Source organism: Vanessa cardui, chromosome 16 (genome assembly GCF_905220365.1).
Source record: "Vanessa cardui chromosome 16, ilVanCard2.1, whole genome shotgun sequence".
NCBI classification, from domain to species: domain Eukaryota; kingdom Metazoa; phylum Arthropoda; class Insecta; order Lepidoptera; family Nymphalidae; genus Vanessa; species Vanessa cardui.
Window position 1 is genome coordinate 7,983,954 of NC_061138.1, and position 27,581 is coordinate 8,011,534.

Here is a 27,581-nt window from a genome sequence, read left to right on the forward strand (position 1 = left end):
TGTTTACTTATTTAGGGAAAAAATAGATCTATAAACATGAATATTTAATGTAATAAAACAAATATACATCTTTAATTCGAATAATCAACAATTGTTCCAAGATCGCTTTACATCCGACCTTCATTTTGGCGGCGCGTGTGTCAACAAAACCATTGGTAACTTATCTTCTAATTTACCAAAGGAATAATTAAAGGTTTCGCAAAATAATTGTAAAATTCTTACAATAAGAAGCCCTTCAGTCATAAGTTCCCCAGATTTCAACCTGCAAAAATACAAGATATATAACTTATAAGAGACAATATGACATATACAGCAATGATGTTGTAGTCAAACAGATATGTTATTAACGCGCAAAAGTGAAGACTAGAAAACGTCCTAGTTGAGACGTTTGCCTTTAGTTGTTTTACGTAGTAATACGTTATAATACATCATAATTACATAGTACGTTACGTTTTACATACTATGTAATTATGTACTATGTAGTTGAGTTTACGTACGTTAGTACGTTTTGCGTAATTAAAACACCTAGTTATCCCTTTTACTTATTGTTTTTATCAAGCTATCCATTTTACTTTTAACGAAATGTAGAAATAAACTAAAATAAACGGTCCCCGGCGCGGCACACTTTTTTCTGTTGTTTAGAATGGATATAACATATCTGTTTATTAGAATATCATTGATATGCAATGATATTCTAATAAACAGATTGCTTTTCGCTTAACAACGATTGTAGTAAGAGGTCAAGAACTTTACCAAATGTAAATAATGGCATTACTGTATGGATTTCGTGAACATCTAAGATTTCATCAGCAAAGTACAATACAATATATAATTATATTAAACTACTATAATTGTATTAAATCCATTATTTTTTTTTTATTCCATCAACTTTTATCTTCTATAGCTATGAAGCGCATCATATGTGATAAGAAATTTCCATATTTTATTAGTGTGTGGCGAGACTTTGGTATCTTAAATATAATTAAATAATTTGAATTTAAAGCTTTTGCTTTATGGATAGCACAAATGACGTTCGTCAGATCGTCAAATTTTAGTATTAGTAGTGGTAATATATAAGTGTATATAACACTTAGTACTTACTTTGCAAAAGTCATAGTCTTGGCTGTTTTACATAAGAAATCAATGAAAATTTCAATATTTTCCGTTTTGGATTGGCGCAGTAAAGTATAAATTCCCACCAAAAGTGGATAACCGTCTATATTTTCTCCAGGTTTTTTCGTAATTAAATCTCCTGGAAAAAGGAATATGATTCTTTAAGTATGACATAGTTTACTCCGGGGCAATGTAAATAAAATAATATACAGTTTAGTTTTTAACATTAACAATTTTAATTGCAAAATTTCAGAATTGAAAATCAATATTTTAATCTAAACGTTAGTATTTTCACACAAATTGCTTCAAAATAAATAAAATGTCTTTTTTTTTTTAATTTACTAATTAACTCTTGCGTTATATTAAGTTTATAGTATACGTACCGGTATTTAAGCATAATTGTAATTTAGGCAATTGCGCAATCAAAACAATCGCCATAATGCGGCCCATGTCTGCGTTCACGAGCTCATGAGCATTCTTAATGTATATTTTCTCAAAAGGCTCGTTGATACCGCATCGAATCAAATACTCTTCTAAATTTCTCATGAGCGCTACTGGCATCGTTTGCGAGTCGGTTTTGCTGTTATTTTTTATTTCATTTAATAGTGACCTGTGAAAATCAATATAAAGATTTTTTTTACTTTGATCTCTATCATCCGCTCCTATAATCTATTCCAACCACAAGAGGACAAATACTAAATAAACAACATTTTAGATCAGATTGACGAGATATTATTGGTCGAGAGCTTAAATAAATAATTAATCGATGCGAAATTATAATTTGCCATCTAAAGGTCGTCGAAACTGTAATCGGAACTTCGGAAGTAAAATTAAAGTAGATAAGTAGTTAAATAGAGTAGTGTTACATTATAAAATAAAGATATTTAAACCTAACCAAAGGTGTTAGTAGAATACAATATAGTGGATGGATTAAATATCGCTTGGCGTACGTAAATCCAAGGTTTTGTTTGTCTGTAATCTTTCTTTGATTGGAATAGACTATACACCTACCCAAGGTCGTATTTAGGGGAGGGAAACCGGGGCAACTGCCCTGGGGCCTCCACATAAGTGGGGGCCACATTTTTCAGAAAGTTAACAAATACCGAGACATAGTCAAATTATAATAAAATGTTATTATTTAATATTTTAAAAGTTAACGATACAAGTCATAAATCATAGCCTAGTGATTGAAATTAAAAAGTAATTAATTCATGATAATATAATTATTAGGTTGTTCACGTTTCTGTTTGTCTAGGGCCCCCACTGCTTTGTGGCCCGGAGGCCTCCAGACCTTGTAGCGGGATGAGATACAAATCTCCTTAAGCAGAATGGTAACTTATTATACTCAGAAAGACAAGTTAAAATAATATCAAGATTTTATGAATGAACTATTTATATACGAACTCGTTCATGGTCCGCAAGGAGGCTTCCAAATGTGCCGAGTCAAATTTGCAACTGGTGTTTAACTGAAATGCGATGTGTTTCCTGAGGAGTTGCAGTGTTCCTATAAGAATTATTGTATCGGATAATTGCTGGTATACTTTGTGTCCTTTCGCTATTGTTTGATCCAGATCCTTAATATCGAAGTTGCTCGTCGAAAATTTGTCATTGGAACTTCTGAATACACTTTGAACATTATGCAACTGGTTCTTAATCATATATCCGTATAAAATATCTAATCCATGCAATCCAACTACACCAATGGCATTATTTAGTTTAGCGAAGGTTTTCGTATTAATAACCTCGTTATGGTTCTTGATGTCGAACCAGGCGGCGCATATATTTATATAAACGCATGCTCTGTAAATATTTTTCACATTAAAAGTAAAATAATACAAAACGAATTATTTATTAAATATATCAATTTGAATCAAATCTTTTTTTGTAATATTCGAGATGGCCCAGTGGTTAGAACGCGTGCATCTTAACCGATGATTGCGGGTTCAAACCCAGGCAAGCACCGCTGATTCGTGTGCTTAATTTGTCTTTATAATTCATCTCGTGCTCAGCGGTGAAGGAAAACATCGTGAGGGAACCTGCATGTGTCTAATTTCATCGAAATTCTGCCACATGTGCATTCCACCAACCCGCATTGGAACAGCGTGGTGGAATATGTTCCAAACCTTCTCCTTAATGGAAGAGGAGGCCTTAGCCCAGCAGTGGGAAATGTACAGGCTGTTACTTTACTTTACTTTACCTTACCTTGCATCTGCCAGTTGAGCTATCTGACGGGCGAGACTTCCCATGAAGCCAGCTGATGGTCCATATAGTGTCACTCCTTTTCGAATACTTATTTCCTTTCCTACGCTTTGATTTATAATTGCGGACACCTGCGATTGAAATAAGGACGTATGTTTTTATAACTCAGATAATCTACTTGGTCGAAATTTCTGCAAACCCGTATGGCGTAGGAACCACTCATTCATAAGATATTCTACTGGCTAACAGCAATACTTAACACATCAATACTTGTTGTGTTGGGATTCGAATAGACTAAATAAGCTATCAGAAATGAAAAAAGAAACATATATTCAAAGATATATAAGTCTGTTGTATTTTTAAGTAGTTTGATTTAATGCAACCGAACGCTTAAGAGTTCCGCACCATATTTTTAACGAAATAAGTAAGCTTGAACTCTTTTATTATATCCCTTAGACTGTGTTGCCAAAGATTATGATAATGGTCTATTACTTCAGACATGGGACAGCGTAACGAATAAAGTAGCTTACTTTCATTTTTATAATATTATTTAGAGAGAGTCAACATTTATATTAAGTCTGAGCAAATGTTATTAAAAAAAATACTTTTAAAATATATATATAGTATAATAAACAATTATTACCTGTTTTTGCCAAATTCTCAGACCATGAATATTAATGTAATCTTGAATATACTCCAGGGATCTCTTGTAACCGTCCATGCTTTCCGCAAGTTTTTGAAGTCGAGGAACTAAGCTGTTAGTTTTTTTTTCTTTTGGCTCGATGAATTCAAATATTTTTTTGCTTATATGTCCATCAAGTTCTTTCAACAATCCTTCTTCCAATAACTGCGCTGGATCTACTCTTATAACGCCAACTAATGTGGATCTCATATCAAGAATCCCTAAAAATAAATATAAATGACTAAACAATGCTCTGCACAACGTAATGAGACAAAAATTGCAATAAAATTCTTAAACAAACCTGTCGTAAATGTTGACGCAGAATGTGTTAACTTAGCAACCTCCATTCTGTGATCTAATTGCGCATATTCCCTTAATTTTTCCTTTTCTATTCTTGTTGGCACTTCCTTGATTGTCCAAGTTTGCAGTTCAATTATTTTTTCGACAATGTTGAAAACCATTTCTGGAATAATTTGTAACACCTTTTGAATGTATTTTATTAGCTCACTGCTGTAGTATTGTGACACGGATATCAAGTCGTCGCTTTGGGCTTGATTTATTCGCAATAATGGTATTTCCATAGCACTTGCCAATTTAAGGAAAAGTGCTCTCAGTCGACTGGTCACTGCTGGATTCTCTTTGATGCTGTCCTGCATATATTTCGTGTATAAGTCAATTGTACACCAAGCATAACTGAAGTCTGCTACAGTTTCTAATGTAACTAGAGAATCTTCTTTAAGAGAGGCTGCTCTTAAGACATTTTTTAAAGCTTCTTTGCTTTCAAAAAGAAACTGAACCACAGTGGAAGTGCTCTTTATGCCGTGAAATTCTTCAACATTATCTAGAACTTGTATGAGCTGAGTTACGCTTTTCACAGTTTTCGATGTGATGGGTTCATTTAAAGATGAAACCTGTTTTGCAATTTTTTCGAACCAAAGTTTAAGTTCTTCGTTTTCAGTAACTTTTGTGTAAGGATTAGCCCCAGAAAATAACTGGGACAAATTTGTAATCGCTTCTAAAGCGAGGCTCTTATTTTTATTCCAATTTTCACTCCTCGATGCCAGTACATTTTTCAGAGACTCTCTAATCTTTAATTCTAGCTCAGCTGTACTTATAAGTAATTCCAGTAGTTTCAGCGGATCGTAATTAGATTCCTTAATGACTAACTCTTTTAGCAATTTGCTCTTTTTGTTATTATCAAAAAATATAACGTCGCTATTGTGTAACAGCAACCAGCGCAAGACATGGTTACAATTTAAAATGACGTTAATTATTTTACCAATATTGTCTAAAACAAAGTCATCCGTTAAGGTGCCTTCTTTTAGTAAAAGATGGGTCTTGTTAATAAGCAAGTGAACTGCATCGCCTCTTTTCGAATATATTTCTTTTACGTTTTTTGCATTACAGGTATTGTTTAAAGAATTTTTAGCTGCTTTAAAATTTTCCCAGTAGTCAATTATGTTCATTGTGACTCCCATATAAATTGGTGTGATCCAATTGCAGGGAAAGAATTTATCAACAATTTCTCTCATCTTTGTAGTATCATTATGTAAGTAGTGTGGTGTGAAAAATAAGCATACTACAAGCATGCTAGCTTGAGTAGCAAGAGCGGAAGCTTGATGCTCCGGAATGGTATACACAGCAAGTTGGTTGTAAATATCTTCAGATCTTAATTTACCAACTACTTTTTCAATAAAATCATGATTAATCGGAACACGGCTGTAAAATTTATATTTTTTTAAAAACATTCTAATTTTTGGATTTATAAGCTCACTTGTCAATTTAGTGTAAAATTTACAAAATTTCTTATTGTTTCTAATATGCCATATAAGTGGTGATCTCTGTTTATATTTACAACACATATAAAAATATTAGGGAATGTATTTTATATATTTATTGAGAATTAGTCATTGTTATTTAATATTAAATTAACTATTTGTTAAGTTAAATATTTATTTTATTAATTACAACTTTTTGCATGCAGAATGGTACTAATGTACCTATGTTATTTTAAAAATATAGTACAAAATTATATTAAATAAAAAAAAATTAATTACATGACATTACCTAAAATATTCAACTGGATAGTCAGATGGTCTTCTGCATTGATTTTGATTGTAGCCAGTTTCCCTCAATAATTTACAAACATCATCAATATTAGATTGTGATTGATTTGTACTGTAGCGATAAAATGCAACTAATAACCTTTCCCGCACGCATCCAGGTATATATAGGTCACATAAAAGGAGCATAGCCCCATATAGATATAATGACTCACACTGAAAATTTTTAAATCATTTTGGACTAAATATATACACATCTATAAAAATAAAATGTTGAGGAAGCTTAAGAGTCAATCTATTTTGATTTAAAGATTGAAATACAAACCAAAAGTTGTTTTCCTTCTACATCTCTCATTACGGTCTCAATTGTTTGTTGAATGAATGCTCCATCATGTAATTGTTCTACAAAAGCATTAAGATCAACAATATACTGGTAAATATTTTCAAAGAGTAAATAAAAACGAGTGATTAATTCTAAATATTTTTCTTTAAGATCGTCATCCAAATCTTGTAGTTTCTAAAATTAAGAAAATATATCATTTGTACATCATTTAATATAATTTATTCATGGTACGTACAATAAGTAATTATTTTCTAGTTTACTCACATTATTAACATTAATTTTTTTTTCTTGTGCTTCAGAGATCTTAAAGTAACTAAAGTCCAAGATAACATCCTGATATTGTTGCTGAATTTCCTTAGTATCAAATCTGTAAATATAAATAATTAAGTCCATAAAATGTCAATACCAGAATACATACAATAATACCAGAAATGGAAAATTTTAAAATAACTAATTCAATTAGTATTTCAACCAAGTAACTATGTAGAAATATTATTAAAAAAAAAATTATTTAAAATATTTTTCATTTACTAGTAGATTACTTACAGAAAAACTTTTGGTATGTGGTCTTTAAGTCTTAATATTTCAGCTAATATAGCATTTCCGTGAGACACTAACTTGAGTAAGTTTTGAGCGCAAATATTATCTTCGGCTAAAAATACCCTCATTTTTTCTTGAATCCTGACTAGTAATGATGATTATACTCATGAATTTTATGAAACCATAGATTCTCTTTTGCGATACGTATCGCATAAATATTTGAAAATTATAACATATCATAAGAAATAATAAAACATTAAATAACTTAATTTATGAAACTTATTATTAAATGAAACAATATCTACTACATATAGGGTCGAAGACGAGACGATTTCGCTGTTCTAGTATATCTAAATTTTTAAGTTATAACGTCTTCACATCCTTATAATCTTAATCATTTAACAGTACAAAATGTGTACACTCTTTGGATGATTTTTTATGCTTTTTATTTGTATTGAAATATGTTGTGAATGTCCTTTGATTATTTAGTATTTATTTACTTGTCAAATACTGACGATCATTGTCACACAAATTTAGGGTATTTGACATTAGAGTGAAGTTAACTATGGATAAGTCACTATGGAGTGTAAAAGTAAAAAGTCTTTGGTTAAGTTCTTCATTATTCAATTAAAAAAATAATTTGCTATTATATCTGAAATGAATAGGTTTTCATTTATTAATTGGGATTTAGGCAAATTTAATTCCTGAATATCTACCATCCTTCCAAAAATAATTTAAATCACATTTAAGGATGGATTTACACAAGAAAAATTTCCTCAAGTAAAAAATTAAAAAAATTGAAATCACGTTGGATGGAATGCTTGTAAAACTAGATAAAACAATCGTAGGATAACTAAAATTCTCCTAAAATGTGATTAGACTAATTTTTAACGCCTAAATCGGAAAATATTAGCATTTAAATAAAAAGAGGTGAGATGGTGTTGACGGCTGTGGTATGGCGATGATTTACACATGGATGGTGATGATCTTAAGTGTATGGTGATGACACTTTATACCTACATGAATTCACAATTAAATGACAAGTTTTAAGGAAATCAACTTTATTAATGATTAATCAACAACAAATAAATCAACAGTCTAAAATATAAAGTATTAAACTTAGTAGGTACTTAAACATTTTTTCTTAAATCAACTTATTATATTTTTATATTCATTGAGATTTAATTTGGTTTTTTTTTGGTAATCAGTCTTATGGAGGTAAAATTATATTTAATGTCTTTACCTTTCCGTAATCAGGCATTTTATTCTTAATTATTATCACGTAATCATCAAATTTCTCAGTTTTTACTCATTTACTTAATCAATAGTCCTTTAGATGTTTTTTTTTTCATAATTTCGCAATCTTCTCACACTTACCAATCTACCTGCATGCAGCCATAAAATTTCGGACTATTTTTTTTGTATTTGGATTAATTTGTTGGAGAGTATTTTTATATTTGAAGGCCCTGCTACAAGTACTTTTAGACTAGTTGGTAAATTGGTAACGTTACAAAGAGTTCGACGCTTTGTTGTTGCTAATAGAGTGACATGATCTCTGTCTTCGTCCTGATTTATGGTTATTGCGGCCGAATGTGGTATTTTTATAAAACCTAAATGTTTTCCATGATCACATATCTGGCCACATGTACATTTGAAGCAGCTAGATGATCTCAAAGTTAACCTATCACAGTGAAGTTGCCACAGGACCTGATGTACTTTCAGAGTACCCTTAAATGTTCAAGTTTACTGGGTATTTTCTGTTCTCTCATCCGCACGTCAGTTTCGTTTACAGCAATAACTGTTACATTGGTGTGTGTTTGCAAGACAGTCATAAATTTATCTATACTAGTAATGTCTGTGCCATGATTCACTAGAAAATCAGCTGTCCTCTTGACTACAGCCCCCACCCCATCTGCGGCTCCTTTTCCGTGGCCAGCTTCAGTGTAATTCCATGTGACTGTTGTAATTTGTGGGAAATCTTGGCAAAATTGTGATAATATAAAAAACATGTACTTATTTCTATATTGTGATGTAGGCGAATCTGATTGGAAATGAAGTGTGTCTAGAAATGGATTAATTTTTATACTTTCTTTTATCAGAGGTAAAAGATGTGCCCATATTGATGGAGCGTCATGTCTTAGACATTCGCTGACGGTGCAGACTGATGTTGGTTTTATATCACTGCTATGAAAATCAAAAGCATAAATAACGGCAGTATGGAGAACAATTTCTTTGCGGCTCCCGCCAAAATGTAATGACTGAACTTCACTAGCTGCTTTCATTCTATAATTTTCCGAAAAGTCGACATGTATGACAGCAGAATTAACAGTCAAAGAATTTTTTAATTCTTTCAATTCACTATATTGTGTATAGATTAAGTAACAGTGCTCGAAAAATGACTTCATATCTGTATCCAGCTCATTGATAACTTCGAGGGGTTTTGCTTTAATTTCGTCTTTCTTGGTGATAGTGATAGTTTTAGGACCTTTTTTTGTTGAAATTAACTCTCGGGATCGTATCCATTTATAAAAAACTATAACTCAGCATCATTAGAGAACTCATTGAATTGAATATTCTTGCGTTTGCAGAGACCGCATTCTCTTTTAAGACATTTCTCTGCATATCTTGAACAACAAAGACTTTCCAGCAATTCGTGATGATTCTTCTCTCTAATGATTCCCACCTTAAATAAAGATTCCAGCTTGAGATCAATATTAGCATGTATTTCACACATGCATGTGTCTCTTTGCGCCGCAGTGGCAGGCAATACCCAGAATGGACGACATTTCCAAAACGTACAGTAGCTCACTCTTATTTTATGAATCTTCATAAACTTCTCGTGTAAATCTTTTATCGAACTTTTGAGAGTCCTTTTCTGCATTTGTGTTTTAAATCGTGTAATATACTGTTTCTTTCCGGGACAGATCGTACTGTTTGCATCATCAACATAAAACTCTTTTATTAATTTAGTGATCTTTGTTTCTGGTAACATTTTGGTTTTCTGTGTTTTCAAATTTTTTGTAAAGTTAATATTTTTGGATTTTTCTTTAGTTTCATTGAGTTTTTGCCCATAAATATTTTGTGTTAGTCGTTTATTTTCTTTTTTCAAATCCATAATTATTTTTAACAATTGTCTTCGTTTATTGTATTCTAAATATCGAATTCTTTTAATTTTTACTGAACAGTTACATTTTAACTTGGTGGGTGTTGTTAATGGGTCCTGATTACCCTGTTCTAAATGATCTTTTGTAGTCGTCTCATTACTATTATCGGGATTCACCAATATTGGTGTTAGTTCAATAGTCTTATCTTTTGCTTCATTTTTTTTCTTTTCCCGATATCTTTTAGCTGCTTCACGCCATTTCTTGCGCTGTACTCTCTGCTCTCTTGGACTTTTTTCATTTATTGATACGAACTGACCTAATGCCTCTTTTCTGTATTTATATCTTTTCTTTTCTTTTTCTTTAATAATGTTGTATAACTCAGGATCCTGCTTTATGGTGGCATATTTTAAACGTTTATTAATAGCTATATTTTGTTTTGATAACTGAACTTCTCCTAGGCTTTTTTTTGTTTTACTCATACTTGTGGTCTGAAAGTAAACAGTCATATTAATAGAGCGTACAATTCTAAGGGTAGGGTATACCATGAAGGGACCATTACGAATGGTGGTGGCTGATGCTAAGTCCATTCTTAGTTTGCTATAAACTTATACTGATGCTAACTCTATTCTCGGTTTGAAATAGAAAATAACTTAGATATATACACCGTTCGTTAGCCTGTTGAGCTGAGATGGCCCAGTGGTTAGAAAGGGTGCATCTTAACTGATGGTTTCGGGTTCAAAACCAAGCAAGGACCTATATATATGTATGTGCTTAATTAACTTGTGTTTATAATTCATCTCGCGCTCGGCGGTGAAGGAAAACATTGTGAGGAAACCTGCATGTGCATAATTTCATCGAAAATCTGCCATATGTGCGGTGGAATATGTTCCAAACCCTTATTTACAAACGGTAACAGTAATAACCTGTAAATTTCCCACTGCTAGGCTAAGGCCTCCTCTCTGATTAAGGAGAGTGTTTGGAACATATTCTACTCTTAGTGTAAGTTTCAAGCAAATTAAGAAAATCGTCATCACCATACGCCTGTTGTCATCACCGCTCATTAATTATAAACGGTAATGATGCGTATGGTGATGACAATTAGGACGTTACATCGATTTTTCTAGAAAAGTAATAATAATAGTAGGATACCGCTACTCTTTTTGGCATCTTCACTTATAACTAAGTTTATATACACTTTATCGTAAACTTATTGAAAGTACTTACCTTGAATGTAAAACTTGACGGAAATGACGTGACTTTGGCTAAACACAACTTTTTTGGACACTTACTCAAAATTTTTGGTGTCGGACCGCGTTTCGGCAGACTTGCGTCTCCTTTCATAGTTTGCTCAGAACTGAGGAAGCGGGTCGGGGTATCGCGTGCCCCGCAAATGCTATACAATATACATACGGAACTACCTCCACTTTGATGTTTCTGTGACGGTGTTGACGAAAGTCGGTGCTAATTTTTTATTTATTTATTAATTATTTATTTTGCGAAGAAATTATTATAACTTTTTTTTAAATATAGATGCAATATGGATAAATGTATATCGTCAATTACAATCTGCTTCTTACGTGGGGTAATCGATTTATTTGACCGCAAACTGTAAGAGTCACATTTTTTTGCCAGGCGGTGATGATTTTGATGGATGTATTAATTTTGTTAAAAATCATCTGTTGACTTTAAGGGTGTTTGGATTAAAGTGCCGTATAAAATAAGTACATATAAAGCCTGTAAATATAAAAAAAGTAAAGATATTTGGCAGTATAATTTTTTTTATAACCTCCACGTGATTTTTCATCGTTTTTGTAAATCCACCCTTAACTACATATTTGTGCGCGTTAGAGCAAAGTTTTCATGTTGAATTCATTTATAAAGGAAATAATCTATGTTATCATCTTAAAAAAATCATATTTTCTAGATAGAGAATCATTTTAAACAACTGCAACACCGTGGATATGGCTATCAAAGTTCAAAGTAGGAAATACAAATTTTGTTCTAATGCTGAGACGTGAGCGTGAGTGTAGCTGAAGACTGAAAAGTAATTCAAGTCTTTCAGTTTAATAATAATGTAAGATATGAGTTAAAGACAATTAAAGAAAGTTATGATGCGGTCTTCATTAAGTAATGTTTATTATTGATGACATTTAATTAAAAAATATACGAAGCCAAAGTCATGAGTAATTTTTCTTGTGAAAAAAATATTTAATATATCTTTTTACGTTATAAATCATTACTATTTATTACTATGTCGTCATTGTTAAGTTATGAGACGCTTGTCCACGCGTTAGCTGGAGCTACGGTTTGTATATTTTTTATTATATCTATATTAATGAAATTATTCAATGAATTAAATACAAAAAAAAAACATTATAAATTTCAGGGCAGTGTTGTTGGAATGGCTGCATTTTATCCTTTAGATACTTTGAGATCAAGGATACAAGGTAAAATAAAATCTCTTGTCATTTTACTTATTTGTTTATTAATTAAATTATTGGTATTTTCAGTCACTGAAACATAACCATACAATGATAATTGTAAAACCATAAAATAAGACTTAAGTCTTGGTTACTGCAAGAATTATACTAATTTAGAAGTATAGTTGCAGTAAGAATCCTAAGATTAATTCATTTTGAAAAGTGTTTTTTTTTTTTACAGTTGACGATTCCATCAAACTACATGGCTCATCACTAGAGCTATTGATCAAAATAGCCCATAAAGAGGGTATTCATTCCCTGTACCGTGGGTTATATCCTGTTTTGCAATCTCTATCTATTTCAAATTTTGTTTACTTTTATACATTCCATGCTTTGAGACGAGCAGCCTCGAATAATAGTTCAGCACTAAGAGATTTAATGTTTGGAATGTTAGCTGGTAGCATTAATGTTCTCCTTACCTCTCCACTCTGGGTTGTAAACTCCAGGATGAAGCTTCAAAATAACTCTTATTCAAGTCTCTTTGAAGGACTTTACATTATTTTGAAGCAAGAAGGTTGTAAGGGTTTGTGGTCAGGTACAGTCCCATCTCTATTATTAGTTTCAAATCCAGCTATTCAGTTCATGGTGTATGAATCTCTAAAGAGAAAATTTGTGTCTAAGGGATATTTCGATTCTTACACAGCATTTTTACTTGGTGCCATAGCTAAAGCAATTGCAACAACTCTGACATATCCCTTGCAGCTCATTCAATCAAGACTTAGGGCTGGGACAAGTGTAAAACCTTTGCTCAAAAACATGAAATCAAAACCTTTGTCAATGTTCCGTGGTTTGGAAGCTAAGTTGTTGCAAACTGTTATGACTGCAGCACTGATGTTTTTAATTTATGAAAAAGTTGTACGATTAGTTTTAACTATAATGAGAGTGAAGCTAGTAAAAAAATAATTCTAATAGTTTTTTAAGCACCAATTGAGCTCTCTGGTATTTGGTATCCTTTTATACAAATTTTTCAATATTTAAAATTACCTTAATTATTGGTGACTGGTTCAAATATTTTCTTTTGGATTGGGTGTTGTGAATATTGAAATATATAAAATGATTCTAGTTTTATTTTTGTATTGTCCAAGTTCTAAGTCTTATTTAAAAGACAAACCTATAAAATGTACCTTATTTCATGATGGATATGAGAAAATTGTTAACTTGAAATCCAATGCCATAACTTATACATATATTACAACAGTTAAATTAAAAATGGTATTTATATACATAGTTTAGATCAATATTCAATATTTAAAAAAATCATATATCTTGTTCAGATCATACTTACAGTGTTTGTTTAACAATATTTTATGTTATATGTTATAAGTACATTTTCCTTTGCCAACTAGTAATGACCTACAGGATATATGACAAGAATATTATCCATACAATAAGGAAGTAGTTGGGAAGTTGTAAAATGAATAACAATGTAGGCATTTCTTTTAGTTAGACTAAATGTTGCAAATTATAAAGTAACTGTGATTAAAACCAAATATTTTTCCTAAAAATAACAATTTGTTATAAATTATATTGTTCTATGGGTTAAGGAAATAGGGAAAGTGGTAATTAATTTATTTAATAATAAACACAATTTTTTTTGTTATTTTTATTAAATGATTGACAAAAAATTGTTTTTAATTTGATTGATTTATAACTGGATATTTTATTTGAGCGAGTTTCATGTCATCTGATGTACGTATTATTACTTTGGTGTATTCTTCTATTACCGATTTTAATTCGTTATAAACCTGAAATGAGGAAAAAGTTAAGAATTAGAATATGTACGAAAAATAATTTATAGTAGATAGATAAAAGAGTATGTATAAAAAATATAGGTTTGGGTCAAATTTGTTCATAACTTTGTATTATGATTGTTTCACTTTTCAAATCTTTATTTATATAGACATGGATTTTTCCTAAAAAATTCAATCTTTCAGCTCATTATTATCTTATCGTAATTTGAAAAATTTTTAATCTTGCTAATTCCATTGAGTTTCAATTGATTTTTATTATAAAATAAAATATAATAAATTAGACAAAGATAAAATTATATCTTTAGATTATAGTTGTGACAAAAATATTCAATTATTTTAAGGATGATTTATTTAAATTATATATACTTAGGTCACCGTGAGATTACAACATTCGTAAGATTAAAATCTTTCTCGTCAGATTGTAAGCTGTCGAAATATTGTAATATCTTCATTTCAACAATTGCTACTCTTTTTTAATTAAATAAAAAAATGTTTTAATTTATTATAATTTATTGAAAATGGTGGACTAAGTAATTTTGTAAGCGCAAAGGTTGAAATGTCAAAAGAAACAATCACACCAAAATGAAGGCAAAATTTATGAATATATACGGATTCCGATTCTTTATGACATTCATATTCTACGAGAACAAAGTCGCGGGTAGAAGCTAGGTATTATATAAAAAAAAAAAACTCCACTACATTTTATTGATCCCAGAGATTTGCTGATTTTAAAGGCAAACTTAAATGAATTTGAAGGCGCAAATTTCTTATAAAAGAGTGGAAGTATAGTACGACACAACATAGATGTCGCATCGGCAAAATTCGTAAAACCGATCACATCCGAATTGAGTACGCTATCCCAAGTTATCAATATTTATTTCTCATCCGAATATGATCTTTGCACAAACGTAATAACTTGTAATATCATATGACTTAATATATTCGTCAATTTGACGCGTGGATTTACATGCACTTGCTTTCTCTGCCGCGTGAATCTATAGCGACGAATAGCGTCGAATGGCGCGATAGGGAGCTATTTCTATTGGTCGTGTAAATCGGCAGTAATCGGTTTTATTTTCATTCCATTGCATTTTCCGATGCTACATCTAATTTGTGTCGTACTATACACTAGTACCTGCGCGGCGTGGGCATTGTGGCCGTGTCGCGGCTGCTGCGCCAGCTCCAGCAGCAGCAGGTCGGCGAGCGCGAGCGGCGCGGCGCGCGGCTCGGGCGCGGCGGGCTGCAGCGCGCGCGCCGCGCGGCGCAGCGCCTCGCAGCACAGCTCCGCCGCCTCCAGCGCGCGCCCGCCGCGCAAGAGCGCGCGCACGCACGTGTCGCACTCCACTTCCTGTTGTTGCACACGCTCATCTTATGTCGACCGTCCGTGACGGGCATGACATGACAGGACAGGACATGTCGACACTATGCCCACGTGGGCAAAGTGTGTACGTTGTGTAGTATATGTGTGTGTGTACTTTTTAACATGCACGAACAATATACAGTTTAGAAAACATCACATACATTACTTTGATCCCAATGTACGTACGTACGGTACCACAAACACCCAGACACAAGACAACGTAGAAAACTAATGAACTTTTCTTACATCGACTCGGCCGGGAAACGAACCCGGGACTTCGGAGTGGCGTACCCGAAAAAATCGGTGTACACACTACTCGACCATGGAGGAGGTCGTCGAAAAAGTTTAACATATAAAGTTTATACTTTATATATTAAACAAAATTACAAAATATCTTTTTTTGTCTTAGTAATATGTAAAAGCTTGACGTCATTAATTAATAAAATGGACTTGTACATAAAGATTTGTACCGAGTCAGTATTTATTTTGACTCTAATTAGTATTTTAATTACTTCGTTTACTAACTACATAATTACTTTTAGTGTATTTTATATCTGCATATTCTATCGATACTCTAGGCTCTATAAAAAATTATACATAATTGGAGCTGTATTATATTTTCTTTTCAAATAAACAATAAATTGATTTAATAAAAAAGTAATATTGAGAATACATATATATTCATTTCATATACAAATAATAATATAATGAGTTATTATTTAAACTTGATTTTTTAATAATACACTAATTTTAAGCCACTATCACCAACTATCTGGTACTGTAGAAAATATATCAAATACTATTGTGTGTAATTACCATGAACCTTTGTAGAAACCAACGAGGGAAGAATTGTCCAGTACTGATAGCGCGCTTTGTTACGGCCAGTAAAGTCTCCGCATTTGCCATTTTTAACTTTGGATACAAAACTTCGAAGTCTATATTTTCATTTCCTAAAGAAAAGATTAAGCTTTATTAATATATTTTACAAACTTTAAAAAAAAGATAGAAGTTACAAATAGCTATTTATCATTACGTTTTGTTTATTTGTATAGAAAAAAATCTTTGTTTAAAGTAACGATGACTTGGTACTTGATAAAATACAAGGCTTTTTATATACTTAGCGACATCGCGCTTATATTAATTGGCCCTCTGTTCATCAGATAGTTATAATTTTAATGTTTAATTTAAGCAATAAATCTAATGTGAGATCAAACCCAGGCAAACATGATTGAATTTTAAAGTATACAATTTTTATTACTTCATGTTTTGGTCGGCGATGAAGGAAAATATCGTGACGATACGAAACCGTACTAGAGCAGTGTGGGAGCAATGGGATATTCCGGTTTACTTTTTAAATATACAATGATTTATAGGTAAAAGCTACTGTCTCGTTTATTGGAATATGAATTCTTATATGTTCAATGAAATGTATGCTAATTTTACCCTGAATAATACTGTAATATATACAAAATAATCTGTTGTACATACGGAGCAATGCCTGCTGGACTGGATCTAAAGATTCTGGAACTTCTTCACGCAACTCGGCTGCTAAATCCTCGGGCCCAATCACCTATTGAAGTTATTATAATTATTATTTATTTAAATATTTGACTGTTATAAAATAAAACTAGGTGACTTTCCCATGTTCTATTATAGCCCGCCTAGCCTGTTTCAATCAAGAAAGTGAAGCTACCAAAACCGTAGATTTACATACTTCATGTGCTAATAGCACTGCTTTATTATGCGTTCAAAATAGTTATTGATAAGTATAATATTTTTTTACTATAATAAAATAATGCCATTTAACCTTTATTTTACTCCCAAATTCCCAATGATTGCTTCGTTGAAATTCAAACCGATTATTTTTTATAGTAATCCATAATGGATACTAACAATAGGGTATTTGACTGGTTTTTAAAATCCATTTAATATTATTTAGTAGAAGTTAAGGAACCCAGTAAAAGTTGTGTTTTTTATTTCTAGTACATATTTATTGAAAAATATCATATTAAAAATTCCATATTTAAATAGCGCGCAAAAACGCTACTTGGACAATATGGCGCTGCAATGGGGTCGGTGACGTCACTTTCCTGTATTTTAATCTGTGGTACATATAGTAGAAAAGCAAAGTTTACAAGAAAGTGACTTCATCATAAGACCGGCCAATCGAGAGCGTTTTGTGTCACATGACAAACGTTTGAAAAAATGCATTTTTATTTATGGATTTTTGAATAAATAAAGTATTATTTTCAATTTTCGTTTGTAAATAACCATTTTTAAACTCATAATATACACTGATTACAATAATACACAATTTATTTTCCGCATTGTCAAATAGCCTATTATGTTGATCTTGATTACTGCTCTTTAGATAAGAATAGGCCATAGAGTACGTTATAGTTTATGGTTTTAACCGTGTTAATGTTTATATGAAGCCTTAAGGTATCGGAGCAAATCACTCACCACTATAATTTTTATTTTTGATTTTGAAATCATAAAATACTCGTTACATCAAAAATAAATAAATAAATGACATTATCTATGTTCCAAGTCAGAACTTTCCATAGTAGTGTTGGACAGATAAAACAACATGAATAAAACTGTAAAATGTGAGTTTAGTATGGTCGAGACACAAGACCTGCAGCGCGTCGGCGGCGGAGGGCGAGGGCGGCGCGGGGCGCGCGAGGAAGGCGTGCTCGGGCCGCGCCAGGCGCAGGCACGTGAGCGCCGCCGCCAGCCAGCGCCGCCGCGCCGCGCCGCGCTCCGCCGGGCAGCGCGCCGCGCGCTCGTACATCACCGCCGCCGCTGCCGGCACACGTAAGCCTTAAGTAGCCTTGTACTATTGCATTTACATATATTTTTATTACTGCTCCGTTTTATTACTTTTTTAGTATAGGGAAGTTTTGAAAGCACATTTTTAAAATTACCTTTGCGATAGTGGTGACGGGAGACGTGCAGCGCGTAGAGGAAGTCGTAGTAGGGGTTGTGGGGGTGAGGGTCGTGCAGCTTGGCCCGAGCCGCCGCCGCGCGCTCCGCCTCGGCCGCCAGCGCGCCGCACGACACCAGCGCACCCAGCTGCTTGCGCTCCGCTAAGTGGAGTTTAAACATTGAAATTCACCTTTCTCTCGTTAGTCTACCTTACAACATCATCTGCGTCAAGTTGATAGACATGTTACTGATTAGTCAGTAGGTAGGTAGGCAGGCGCCATACCGAGTGCGGAGAGCAGCGCGGCGGCGGCGGCGGCGCGCGCGTGCGGCGCGGGGTTGGCGGCGGCGGCGGACAGCGCGCGCGCCACGCGCCCGCCCGACAGGTGCCACTTGAACACCACCCACTGGAACATGGCCTGCGCCGCGCGCGCGCTCAGAGAGTGCCCAGCAGAGGACAGTTAACGCAAACTATTTTCGTCTTTACTCACGAGATTCGGATCGTCTTTATCGGCGATACTTATGGCAGTTTCGGCTAGTCGAACGACGCATGCACCCGCGTCGTGTATTTCGAATAGCTTGATAACCTAAAATAAATATATTTAAAATTGTAGAGTAACTTCAGTGTATAGCAAAATAATATCACCCAGTTGGAATCTAATAAAATGAACAGTTATAACGTGCGTGTCACCTTCATGTAGTACAGTACGAGCGCCTGGTGCTGGGTGAGGCGAGCGTCGGGCGCGGCCACGAGGTGCCGCAGGAAGGGCTCGGTGCTGACGCCCTTGGCGGCGCGGCAGAACGCCGTGTACGCGCCCTCCGCGTCTTCCAGGTCCAGCAGCGCCAGGCCCAGGATAAACTGGCCTGTAGGCGACAAAGTTAGAGTCGAATTAATCTATTTAATATACAAATATGATTTTACTTTTGTTTACACTATTTTGTTATAATTTTTATTTTTGGTCATAGATATCGAAAAAATTGTAAGATGCAACGTGTAGAGCATTTTCTGACTTTTCCTTTTTTTTTGACAATTGTGATGTGGCAATGAACTGCACAAACTTGTACTAATCGTATGTGTGTGTGTGTGTTAAAATTTTACTCACGTGAGCAAGCGTTCCACTCGCACCAGGGCTCCAGGAGCGCGACGTACTTCTGTACCAGACGAGGCTGGTTGATGGAAGCCAGCCACCAACCGAATTCAAATCCACCACTCACCGCCCAACTGTTTTTGTTTTAAGGAACTTTTATCGATTCGAACATATTTATGACCTTTAAAAAAGCCGGATCATATTTTCTTGGACAGATTTCAGAACTTCCTAGATATCAACACAATCCAGAAGTCCGTCGAGTATACAATTAAAAAGGATACAGCTGGTGCGCGAGGTGGTAGGCCATGAGCGGCAGCGCCTGGTGCCAGTGCGTGGGCGCGCGCGCGGCGGCCAGGTGTGCGCGGGCGCGCGCGCCGCCCGCCGCCGCCACGTAGGCGCCCGCCGCGCCGCCCGCCGCGCCCGCCGCGCCCTCCGCGCTCTCGCCGCCCAGCGCCGTCAGCTTCAGCCGGAACGCCTCCGACGACCCCGCCGTCCTGTGGTTATCGCGTGTTAGCTAGCAGACGATTATTATTATTGTACTGATATACCGCTTTGTCGTTTTTAAATTATTTAAAAAAAAGGGAAGCGGTGTTGAATATTAATTTCTTGGTGGTAGGGCATTTTACAAGCCCGTCTGGGTAGGTACCACCCACTCATCAGTTATTCTACCGCCAATCAACAGTACTGAGTATTGTTGTGTTCCGGTTTGAAAGGTGCGTGAGCCAGTGTAACTACAGGCACAAGAGACATAATATCTTAGTTCCTAAGGTTAGTGGTGCATTGACGATTTAAGGAATAGTTAATATTTCTTACAGTGTCATTGTCTATGGGTAATGGTGACCACTTACCCATATGCTCGTCAGCCAACCTACACCCATAACAAAAAAAAATTAATATATATTTTTCAAAAAGTTGATGATTTATAATATAGCGGCAAATGATGTGAATGTATACGCTCACGGTACTGACGGGCGCTGCGGCGTGGCGGCGCGTAGCCACAGCAGCGCGCGGTAGGCCTGCCAGTGCACGGCGCAGTGGCCGGCGCCCGGCACGCCGCCCGCGCCGCGCGCCGCGCCCAGCGCCGCCAGCGCGCCGCGCACCACGCGCGCCCTGCGACACCGCGCCTCGTTAGCTACGACACAACCTTCGCGAATCCACTGGCATTCGTTGTTATTTACGACTTTTTACCTCATCTCGGCCATTTGCCGGATAGCTTCTGTGACGACGGCGACACCTAAGTCGCTAGCGAATAAGTTATCGTACTCGCTCGTTTCTTCATCATCACCTGGAAAATTGACTTACTTTAATTACACAAATATTCATTAGAGAGCAGAAAATATAATAGTATATATCTTATGTAAATATTATTGTTTTCTAACAGTATTAATACTCATTACAAGTATAATACCAGTGACATACATATTAATCAATAAATTATACTTTTACTATAAACCAAGAAAATAACAAAAGAACCAATGACATAACATAAACTTACTCTTACAGGTATCAATCTCCGGTACGTCTAATCTCAATGCGTCGTTCAATTCAAGTACGGCATTTTGTAAATCTTTGATGGGCTCCAAAATTGATGTTATCTCATCAATCTGCTCGGATGTCAGAACCTACGACATAAATACGATTAGATACTACCATACCACACGCGACGGTCTAGGAAACAACAGTGAGTATTTATTCAAAATCAAAATAAACTTTATTCAAGTAGGCTTTTATAAGCACTTTTGAATCGTCATTTTACAATTAAGTGAAGCTACCATCGGAAAGTAGATTCTACCGAGAAGAACCGGCAAGAAACTCAGTAGTTACTCTTTTTTAACATTTAAAAAATACAACGTCATGTTAATTAAATACAAATTAATTAAATATTAGTAAGGTTACCGGCGCGGGATGGTCCTGCGGCGCGGCAGCCAGCAGCAGGTGCAGCAGGCGCGGCAGCAGGCGGTGCTGCGGCGCGGCGCACGCGAACAGCCGGCGCTCCAGGTCGGCGGCGCCGCCCGCGCTGGCCGCCCGCTCCCAGCGCGCGCCCGCCACCACCACGCGCACCGCGTCCGCCGACAGCTCGCCCGCCTCGCCGCCTGCGTTATACGATTAGTACAACTACCGTGACGGATGTGTGGCCCGTTAAGTGGTGGACGTTCGTTGGTAATTTAGGGGTTGTCCATTAATCACGTGAGAATCTTGAAAGGGGGGGGGGGAGGGGTTTGATAAAAATCACGAAAATAACACAAGGTTGTAGTAAGATATCTCGTGTATTTATTTTTTCGTCTAATGCGCGATTTTTAAACAAATATGGTCCTTAATTTCAAAATAAAATAAGATTATACTTTATACCTGTATTTAAATTAAGATAATATTCAGAAAATTTTAAGATTCGTTGTAGGTACTAAAAATACACGTGATGTTGAGAAGGGGGAGGGGGGTATTCTTAAACTTCACTACGTATCACCAATGGGGGAGGGGGGGTTAAAAAATGCTAAAAAAAGATCACGTGATTAATGGACAACCCCTTATTTGAAATAAACTTTTATTTATTAATTAAGAAATTGAACAACATTATTTATTCACGTGAAACTATGTGGTTCTTATGATATAAGTTAAACTAGGATTACTTCTAAAATATACATACTGTCCCAAATCGCATATCAGAATCGTTTGAATTATCCAGATGAACCCTTAACTAAATACCCGAGTATATCCTGATTAAGAGAACTTGTTATGGTTACGGTAATTGTTTAATTATATAAACTGTAGGTCGGCTAGTAAGCCGTCGTAACTCGGAGCTCACCCATGACGACGTCGGGCAGCGTGTCCTCAGGCGACAGCATGATGCGCTCGAGCGGCTCCAGCTGGCGCACGAGCGACACGCCGCAGCGGCGCACGAGCGCGCACCACCAGCCGCACCAACCGCCCTCCGCCTCGCCGCTCTGCGCGCACACGTATAGTACGACACAACTTAGATGTCGCATCGGCAAAATTCGTAAAACCGATCACATCCGAATTGAGTACGCTATCCAAAATTATCAATATTTATTTCTCATGCGAATATGATCTTTGCACAAACGTAATAACTTGTAATATCATATGATCTAATATATTCGTTAATTTGACGCGTGGATTTACATGAACTTGCTTTGTCTGACGCGTGAATCTATAGCGACGAATAGCGTCGAATGGCGCGATAGAGAGCTATTTCTATTGGTTGTATAAATCGGCAGTAATCGGTTTTAATTTCATTCCATTGCATTTTCCGATGCTACATCTAATTTGTGTCCTACTATACACACTCAACGCACGTTTTCACTTCTATTTATTGTAAAAACTGCAACTTACATGTTTCGATACCATGAGGCCGAGCGGCTTTTGAAGGCCCTCCATATATTGCATACACCAGCTATATAAATCTGACCAGCATCTGTAATGGATAATGGAACATATATTTATTTAAAAGAAGAACAACATGATAAGCTGAGCAACAAAAAAAAGTTTTACTGTGAACTGTAAATTCTAAGATTCTATTTAATGTAATTGATTATAATTACAAACAAGATACTTAATGAAAGTGTAAGAAGATCATAGTTAATAAAATGGAGAAAATCTATAGACAAACATATAAAATCTATAGATAATCTACAGGTCCTATGATCTATAAAGTACTTTTTGAGTGTGCATCTGTTATTATTTTTCAAAAATGTTTGTATTCGTTGCTTTTGTTCAATAATATTCAGTAAGCTAAAAATAAATGTTTACTTGTGCATAAGATGCGAGTGGTCCTGCGTCGCGGCGCGCGCAGTGAGGCCGCGCATGCGCGCCTGCACTGCACTCATACACGACTCGCTCAAGTCGCTATCTGTGCCCGCCTCACTGCCTCCCCAAGTTCGGCGATAGATCTGTTAATTTGAAAGTCACGAGTTAAAATTTTCAGAGTGGTATACATATATAAATTTTCAAAAAACTTGTCTTCAATGATAATTGTTAATTTTTTTTCAATGTGTACATTTTGGAAAATGAACAGAATTTTAAAAAGACTATAAAAAGCTAGGAGTATCATTTACAAGACGAGTAACGTACCACGAGAGCTTTCATGACGACGGCGGAGGGGAAGAGGCCCGGCGCGAGCAAGCGGTCGCGGTAGTGGAGGTGCGACGACAGCTGCGGCAGCGCGGGCGGCGGCTCGCGCGCAGCCACCGCGCGCCAGCTCACCTCCGCGCCCAGCGCGCTGCCTGCGCACACGCAACCCTAACAGTACTTGAACAGCCCTGTCGCTGCCTATACTAATGCTATAGGCTTGCCACTCCAGTCAAATCAACATAGTATCGCACACGCAACCCTTACAGTGCTTGAACAGCCCCGTCGCTGCCTATACTAATGCTGGAGGCTTGCCACTCAAGTCAAATCAACATAGTATAAATTATTTTTAAAATTTAAAAGTTTTCATTGTTTAGAACCTACTTGTTACAACGGCGTCTCCATCCGGCTGAGTCCATAGAGCCCAAATGACATGGTTACCTTCACCATACCCAATTTTGTAATCAAGAAGGTCTAACTAAAATCAAACAAAAATAAAAAAAATATGATAATTATCCTCGTAACAGATATGTGTAGAATTATAAAAACAAATAATAAAAAAAAACCTCATTACATTTACAAAATAGTAAATCTGCTAATAACTATAATTACATGTTTGTAAGCCAAAGCCCAAGTGCATTCCGTGACCCACATAGTTTCACATCGGACTCAGGACTAAAATCTCGACATGTGCTCTTACTACACATACAGTTTTTTAATAATACAAATATTTACCTGAGGTCCAAAAATTTGACATATCTGTGAAAATTTTACGGCACCAGCTCCTCCATCGTGCATTTTCATTACAACAAATTCACATTCATTTGGAAATGATAAATAAGCCACGAGGATAGTACTTCCATCAGAGCCAGTTGTATCTTGCAGCATGTGACCATGAGCTGCAACAAGTAAATTATGCATTTTAATTGATCAATATTAACTCATTGTACAATAAATTCTTAACATTTTCCATGGTTAACACAATAGGCTATTTGACAATGCGAAAAATAAATCGTGAATTATTGTAATCAGTGTTTATTATGAGTTTAAAAATGGTTATTTAGTAACGAAACTTGAAAATAATACTTAATGTATTCAAAACCAATAATTAACCAATAAATAAAAATGCATTTTTTCAAACGTTTGTCACGTGGCACAAAACGCTCCTGATTGGCCGGGCTTATGATGAAGTCACTTTCTTGTAAACCTTGCTTTTCTACTATATGTACCACAGATTAAAACAAAGCAAAGTGACGTCACTGACCCCATTGCTGCGCCATATTGTCCAAGTAGCGTTTTCGCGCGTTATTTAAATATGGAATTATTAATATGATATTTTTCGGCAAATATGTACTAGAAATAAAAAAAATCTACTTTTACTGGGTCCCTTAACCTCTACTAAAAAATATAAAATGGATTTCAAAAACCAGTCAAATAGTCTATTCCATTCTATGAGGAATGCAAAAATATAAAAGTATAAGAACTCGAAAGATGTTTAAGAGCCAATTATTATGAACATTAAACCAACATTTCCTATATTTAAAAAATAATATTCCTACCAAAAAATTAAACCTGTACACTTAAGTTAGTGTTGAATTTAAAGCTAATGTGGTCAATTATCTACATGTACATGAAAATAGTTGCCTCTATACTATATATTTTAGATCAAAATATAAATTTCTAAATCTCAAATACAAACAGTTTATTTTATATATTTTAACAAAGATAATTAACAAGAAATGGATTCTGTTTTAAAAATCTGAAAATAGTACAAATAAAACAAGTAATCCTTCCATAAAAAAAATACTTACGGGGAGGCTTCGGTCTCATTAGGGTCTGTGATAAAGGAGCTGAGACTGCAGTAGGAGATCCCCCTTCATCTATAAGCCAAGCACGCAGGCATGTATCTCCACACACAGCTACAGCTAAACCATTTATTAGCACTACTCCATAAGTGTCAACTCCATCACCACTTTTGCCTCTGAAAAACGTACAGGACAAATTAAAATTAATCATGATAATATTTATTAGCACCAACATTTTTATTTTTGGAAATGAATGATCCTTATTATTTACCTCAATGCTCCAGTAATGCCAGATAAAAATCGAGGCACAGTGGATTCCCTTTTAAGTATTGTTGTAACAGCAGAACCGGTGACTGGTAATTTAACCAACAGTAATCCTCCATCCCCTCCATAGCCAAATGCGAGTGCAAATACAGCTTCACCATTATCACGCAGTAGAGAAGCACAGGAATGAGCTACTCCAGTGTCTGTAACAAAAATATTAGATATAATATTGATTGAAATTTGTCTCAACTCTGTTTTCACTCAAATACATACGAAAAATTTATATAAAAATCAGTTCAACCTTTTAGGAATTCAGGAATTCATTCACATACAAAAGATATGTAATACATAAAAATATATACTTACTTGTATTTGAATACTGATTAAGAATGTGGTAATTGTTTGGATTATTAACAGCATTTGTGTCATGGAAAATTGAAGGTGAGACACTGCCAATTGACCCAAAAGTAGACTGTAAAATAATAAAAAGAACAAATATGTTATCTAGTTAGAGATTTTGAATAATAATAATCAAATAATGTAAAAACAGTTCTTACTTTTCGATCTAATACATCAGGGTGAGGAAATATTAATCTATGTACTGAAGATACTGTAGCAGCTAATATAACTAACTGTTGAGTTGCGGTTCTTTCATAAAATGCTAAATTGTTAAGCGGTGGTGTTCCTGCTGCCACTTTGCATCTCAAATTGCATAGTGATAAATTAACATCTAATGAAGCCTCTGATAATTCTATAGAATCTGATGTTGTTTGCCTAAAATATAAATTAATATGTTCTTATTATGTTACTTTTCTATTACATTCTATTTACTTCAACAACTATTTATGTTGCACAGTCGAAATTATAATTAGATTATTTATGTAACTTAATATTAGGCATTGCTAAATACAATGATTTTAAGTGTGCAATGGAAATTGTTACTTTTAAAATATCAAATATCAATTGTTTTATTACCAATATATAAATCGATTTCTTGTATTTGCTTTTTTAGAGTCTTTGTACCAATAACCACCGGCTTTATGAGGTAGTTTAATATCTTGTAACGTACTGTGTGTACCCCCTGCAAATCAGAATTATGTTAGTTAAATTGAAACTTGATATGTCGGTCTTCAGGCATGCTACATACCTGTATTAAGAACGATTTCTTTCCATTTCTCGGGTATATTATAATTTGGTGTGATTTCTTTAAAAGTTACCGGTATGGTGTCCACAAATTCCATAGTTAAAAGATAAACAATGAACTAAATGTAAAAAAGAGGTCACATACAACGAAATATACCGTAAAACTTAATAATTCCTTTAATGCTTTGTGGGGAATTTAATTGCGTTAATGGAACAATAGTCGTTATTCGTAAAGTTTTTTAATAAACTTGAAGTCGGATTAATTTAAAGCGGGCACATTGACGAATTGACATTGACTGTTTTGAGTTTGACTTTTTCAAACCATGTTTGATATATCAACTGACATTATTTTTAGTGTGGTAAGAGTAAGCAAAACGTAAACTAGTAAGCACTGACAATAACTGAATAAGTATGAAATTTTATTATTCATTTATTTTATTAGATCTTTTCGAAACTCCAGTAGATACATTTATAAATTAACAATTATTAGTACTATTTCTTTTTATATTTTGAAAATTGATAGAAGATATCAATACGAATATAAGAATAAAATTTGTTATTTACTATGAAATAATAGTAAATAATGTGAATAAATGGTACAAAATGTAATTTAACATAATAAAAAATGTACGATATGA

The 27,581-nt window shown here is 34.7% G+C and overlaps 3 protein-coding genes across 5 annotated transcripts; 1 reads left to right on the top strand and 2 right to left on the bottom strand.

The window, feature by feature from the left end:
• Window positions 1-27: 27 nt before the first annotated feature.
• On the bottom strand, window positions 28-7,633 carry LOC124536168 (WASH complex subunit 5). The gene is made up of 11 exons (XM_047112643.1): window positions 6,947-7,633; window positions 6,665-6,767; window positions 6,383-6,574; window positions 6,062-6,273; window positions 4,296-5,713; window positions 3,956-4,215; window positions 3,316-3,443; window positions 2,518-2,913; window positions 1,497-1,723; window positions 1,102-1,252; window positions 28-262 (listed from the first exon to the last, which is right to left on the bottom strand). Exons 1-11 carry the CDS (start codon window positions 7,066-7,068, stop codon window positions 121-123), a joined length of 3,351 nt encoding a protein of 1,116 aa, XP_046968599.1. The 5' UTR covers window positions 7,069-7,633; the 3' UTR covers window positions 28-120.
• Window positions 7,634-11,910: 4,277 nt separating this feature from the next.
• LOC124536143 (peroxisomal membrane protein PMP34) lies at window positions 11,911-14,108 on the top strand. The gene is made up of 3 exons (XM_047112602.1): window positions 11,911-12,349; window positions 12,431-12,491; window positions 12,706-14,108. Exons 1-3 carry the CDS (start codon window positions 12,296-12,298, stop codon window positions 13,425-13,427), a joined length of 837 nt encoding a protein of 278 aa, XP_046968558.1. The 5' UTR covers window positions 11,911-12,295; the 3' UTR covers window positions 13,428-14,108.
• Window positions 14,109-14,114: 6 nt separating this feature from the next.
• LOC124536141 (nuclear pore complex protein Nup160 homolog) lies at window positions 14,115-27,255 on the bottom strand. Of its 3 annotated transcripts, none has more exons than XM_047112600.1 (27): window positions 26,948-27,255; window positions 26,776-26,881; window positions 26,358-26,574; window positions 26,167-26,272; window positions 25,808-26,003; window positions 25,543-25,712; window positions 24,467-24,630; window positions 24,116-24,209; window positions 23,735-23,886; window positions 23,414-23,553; window positions 22,997-23,078; window positions 22,452-22,590; window positions 21,545-21,741; window positions 21,150-21,270; window positions 20,837-20,933; window positions 20,609-20,758; window positions 19,930-20,142; window positions 19,664-19,782; window positions 19,252-19,424; window positions 19,052-19,147; window positions 18,847-18,979; window positions 18,563-18,724; window positions 18,274-18,440; window positions 17,124-17,205; window positions 16,452-16,585; window positions 15,411-15,623; window positions 14,115-14,269 (listed from the first exon to the last, which is right to left on the bottom strand). In XM_047112600.1, the coding sequence occupies exons 1-27, from the start codon at window positions 27,039-27,041 to the stop codon at window positions 14,156-14,158; spliced, it is 3,831 nt and encodes a 1,276-aa protein (XP_046968556.1). In that variant the 5' UTR covers window positions 27,042-27,255; the 3' UTR covers window positions 14,115-14,155. The 3 variants fall into 3 exon arrangements, with proteins under 3 accessions (XP_046968556.1, XP_046968557.1, XP_046968555.1); XM_047112601.1 differs by having other exon boundaries at window positions 20,618-20,758; window positions 21,144-21,270; XM_047112599.1 differs by having other exon boundaries at window positions 21,144-21,270.
• Window positions 27,256-27,581: the final 326 nt, after the last annotated feature.